The 4930-nt window shown below is 34.5% G+C and overlaps 1 protein-coding gene across 1 annotated transcript in view; it reads right to left on the bottom strand.

Moving 5' to 3' along the window:
- Window positions 1-859: 859 nt before the first annotated feature.
- The window catches only part of LOC106477054 (probable iron/ascorbate oxidoreductase DDB_G0283291), a gene marked incomplete at its 5' end in the record, with an annotated part of 8873 nt that continues 4802 nt past the window's right edge, over window positions 860-4930 (bottom strand). Inside the window, 4 exons of the mRNA XM_013937656.2 lie at window positions 860-1831; window positions 2248-2358; window positions 3616-3806; window positions 4651-4823. Coding sequence (XP_013793110.1) covers window positions 1646-1831; window positions 2248-2358; window positions 3616-3806; window positions 4651-4823 — 661 coding nt within the window. The remainder of the gene's footprint in view (window positions 1832-2247; window positions 2359-3615; window positions 3807-4650; window positions 4824-4930) is intronic.

Raw genomic sequence — 4930 nt, forward strand, 5'->3', positions numbered from 1 at the left:
CCGTAAGTAAAGTGTGTAAATCGTTGTGAATTATAGCATGTGTTTAAGTTAAAGTGACTGTGGAAATTAAGTGTATTGCAAAGTTGTATTGAGAAAGAACAAATTAGTATTATTTAAGAAAGGACTTGTATCACTGAAGTTTCTTTGGAAATAATTTCAACACCACATAATTTGTTAGAAACTTAGAGTTTCGAGAAGAGTTGTTAATATTTGTACGAACAATTTTCCTAATAATCTTAACAAAATAACTGGTAGTTGAAAACTTTGGTTACATATTAACTAAACACGCGATAATGGTTTTGATATTACGTAACAGTAGGAGGCTTCCAGTGAGAAGAGCATATATAATTCTAGCATTGACGTCAAAAAAGTCACGTGATCTATAGTTCACTGCTCCATATTGGGCATTAAGTATAATACTTACTTCTTGGGCAAAGAAAATTGGAAAACTCGCCTTCAGCTACGTAATGTCGTGTTATGTGACTCTGTAAATCATCAGAGCGATGTGCCTAAAGAAAGTTATATCCTGAAATTGTACAGATTTCAACCTTTTTTTCACAGTCTCACAGAACTAAAAACATGCGAATGTTGTATTGATATAGACTGCCAGAAGACGGTGTTTGACGTCACGAGCAAGACCTCTGTGTCAGCATTTCAATGCGCTAGTTGTAAATGTTGTATTTAGACTTCTTTAGCAGTCGTATTGTGATGTAATATCATATATCTTACATATACGTGAATGACGATTCGCTAGTTTACACTTTGTATTTATAAGATACTACCTGAAATATACCAGTGATATAAAGAGGGGGTAGATTCAAACATCGACATCTATTTCCAGGGGGACCCTAAGATAAGCGGACGGACACACACAGACTTTTGTCAAATAATAATAATAGCTTGTACGAGTTTTAGATCTAGGCCAAAGTTTTATGATATTATCGTGGTCTCGGATTAACAATGGAAGATATTATCATCCCAGAGGCCTAACCTACGACAGGAGGTAAACCAAGCAGAAACTGGTGAAGAAACCGACAACAGATACAAAGTGATATTGTTTGAAGTAAGTACTGGTAATTTAATTGAAGTAAGTACATCGAGTAACAGTTTATAACTGTGAACTTGATGCATTTGTTACGACAGCGGAAGTCACGTGACGCTGCTGGCGCGTGCGTGATGAGTTTCTCAAATGATCGGGGAAGTCCGATTGTGTACGAGATGCCCTCTTCGTTAGTATATAAGCCTGACAGTGAAAGCCAGTGGATAGATCAATGAAGAGAGAGCAGTAATTACCTTGAATTCCGTGTAATTTATGATTCTGTTAGTTTTGAGCTAGTGAGCCGTAAAGTGTGTGTTTTGCACTCGTCGAGAGCGAAGTTATCCAGATTGTGAATCACTGTGATTTATAGCATGTATTATAAAAGTTGTTAAGTTTAAAGTGACGAGAAACATACTGATTATGGAACTACCGTGTACTACAAGTTTGTATCGAGAAAGAATAAAATGGTTTAATCAAGAAAGGACTTGTACCACTGATAATCCTCGGAAGTAATTTCTACCGGAAACAAACAAACAAGCAGATACGTAACACATTGTTTAGTGGACATTAACTAATTTCCTGACTAGATATTACAAATATGAACAGTTAGATATAAGTTAGCACTGTTTTCAATTTGCTAGAAAGATATTCAGCTGCGTTAACTGTAGGAAATCTGTTGGATCCATCGAGAGGTTCCACCATTACGATGTCATCAGGTAGAACAAAGTAGGCTAAAGAACTTCTTGAACACCGCTTTTTAGTTTCCTCCCTCGGCACCAGGATTCGATGAGGCTACATATCATTTCAATAAAAGTTAAGTATAAATACATGCATTAACCAGAAATAAACACAACATAAATGTCCGTTTACAAGTGCTTCTTCTTCTTTTAATACTGAACATAAATATAATTTCAATAAGTTACGAAATAAATATTTGCTTTAGGGTTAAATAATATAACTAATCAGGTCTTAGCTGACTTTGTGTCACTGATGTCTTAAATTTCTAATCAAACACAAACTACTACATTCAACCAGTGTGGGAGATGTTGCTCGGTATGATATGTTCAAATAAATATTTGCATGTAAACAAGTATGTGCGTTGAATATTCAGATATTGTAGATATAAGTATATTACTGTTTACTAGTAAGAAATGCGTTCAATAGATGGCGCAGCTAAGTTGTTTCATCATTGGCTAATTATCACTTACAGTGGCCGGATATAGTCCGTCACTCCATATAGCCAACAAATCTCCGACGTTCACCAAAATGGCTCCCTCTAGCGGCGTAGCAGGTATCCATTCTCCTGATTTCGTTTTCACCTATAATAAAATGCAGGATATAAACTGTTGTATTTCATGTGAAATTATATGATACACATAAAGTGATTTTGAATTGTTATTAAATGATACACTCATACAGGTATATTACAGAAGAAGACTCAGTCTGTTAGTAATAAGGTTGATATTGAAGGAAAAACAAAAATACTATACAGTTGGAGCCTAAAGTGTGGTAAAATCTGAATCATTTAATATCAATTATAATAAAAAATAGTTAATAATTGTACAACATACTGTATCTTTATATATATATAATAGCGGCAATCGGTCCAGCGGTTCGTCAGTTATAAGCGGACAAACACACACATGTCACAAACATTTTAAAACTGAGAACTGATCTATTCACTCACGTTTCAAGCTAGGGCTTAAACACTGAATTTGAAAAAACATACGTCATTGGATTAAAAAACTATAATTATTTACTGTGTATTAAAAGTTTGTATCGAGAAATAATAAACTAGTTTTAATTAAGAAAGAACTTGTATCGCTGCAGTTCCTCGGAAAGAATTTATACCGGTGTTGCGTCAGCGAGGTCACGTGACTAATATCACGCCACGTCCTTCTCTCGAACCTTCGTGAATTATCGGGAGACTACTAGATTGGGGATAGTCTGGTATATATAAGATGGTCACAACGTGACGAGGTGATGAGTAATTGAACTGCAGTCAGAGAGTGTGTAATTGAACTCGAGCACGTGAGACGTTTGTTATAGCGCGACTGTTGAAATTAAGTGTATCGCAAAGTTATATTCAGAAAGAATAAACCAGTTTTATTTAAGAAAGGACTTGTGTCGCTAAAGTTTCGTCGGAAAATTAACTAACGAACCGAGACGTAACACCGGAAATTATCAAACAAGCAGATACGTAACAAAACCATATTTATCGTCCACTAGTTTACTTCTTAACGAATTAATTTCTAATAATTAATTATATAATAATTTAATTCCAAATAATAAACATATAGTACTGGTTTCATCTACTGTCCCTTAGTTTTAATGCTTTCATTAAAACCTATATTTTAGATGTATTTATAATAGTTTTATACATCTTACAGCATTAAAACAGACTTTCCAAACTATGGTATCAGCTTACTGTACCTAAACACTCCGCTATATTCAGATCCTAGTGTTGAATTATTTTAAAACTGTTTGGGTTAACAGTAGACGTTTTGATTTGATGCGATCATGACCTGAAATGCGTGATAACGAAAGTGTTAAGTTTACTTGTTTACACATATTACCTCCAGACCACCAACACTGTCTTGAAATAAAAATGTCACCGTCCCAAAGTCGGAATGTTCACTGCAACGAACGGTTGTAGGGTCAGTCACGTTTGTCACAGGAGGGTAGTAAAGAATTCTTAATGATGATGGGTTTTCTTTGTACTTCGTGAGTTCTTTGTGTCTCTTCAAGAAAAAGTCTTCTGCGAGGTCTGGACGGCGAAAAATTCAATGATTAGGCAAAATTACACACTTATTATTACAGAGATTATAAATATAAATTAATTAATAACTTTATTCCTCCACCAGGGAATTAACCTTGTCCTTTTAATACCAAAATTCTAGCAAATTCAAAAGGCCTTCAAAGAAAGAGAATACCCTGAAGTGTGAGGAAAACAACATAAAATCAGAGGATGGTATATGAAATAATCCTTCCAATATTGAAGATAATATTTATAGTTTATTTGTACTATTACTAATACTCAAATCAGTGTGAAAAATGTATTGTTTGATACAAATTTATTTCTATATTGTTGAGAATTTTTTGATATTTTAAACTACTAATCTTATAACAATATTTATAATTACGTACAAACTATCTCATAGTTTAAACAATACAAAACTCGCCGAACAACAACTGACAGACATGGGCGTCCACAGAAATGTATGTAGGGGACCAGCTTTTACAGTGCAAGTCAAAAAACTAAAAAATTATGTTTGCTTAAACACAAGTTTTAATAAAAAAATACTAAAAATATTTAGTTTAAAACTACGATGTTATATTATAATACGTGCAACTGTTTGTGAAATATAAGGGGGCAAATGCCCCTTCCTGCGAGCGCCCATATAGACAGAGACTCACGTATTTAATATATCTTACACTAGAATTAGAACTAATTATGATTAGAGTCCGACTTATTTAAATCAACAGTGTAAGTAATATTTTGACCTGACATTATCCTAGTAATATTCGTTATTTTAGATATTGACTCGGAGAAAACCTACTGACAAGTGATTCTCATATCTAACTAGTAGTCAATATGTGATTAAAGTTACCTAAAGATAAGGCCAGGACCACCAAAAAGCGTCGACACAGGGCCACGCATGGGCTGAGGAAGTCAAGACAAGTTTGTTTGAAACCAGGAGCGTCTTCTTGAGATGGAAAGATGGACTCACTGTTGCCTATTGAATAACTTTCTTTCATTTCTGTTTGTACGCCCGACTGGAGACTAAATAGTGAAAAAAGCACAGAGGGCGTTAACTAGTAGGAGTTAAGTACAGAGGGCGTTAACTGGTAGGAGTTAAGTACAGAGGGCGTTAACTGGTAGGAGTTAAG

This window comes from Limulus polyphemus, unplaced genomic scaffold (genome assembly GCF_000517525.1).
Source record: "Limulus polyphemus unplaced genomic scaffold, Limulus_polyphemus-2.1.2 Scaffold12642, whole genome shotgun sequence".
Lineage (NCBI taxonomy): Eukaryota > Metazoa > Arthropoda > Merostomata > Xiphosura > Limulidae > Limulus > Limulus polyphemus.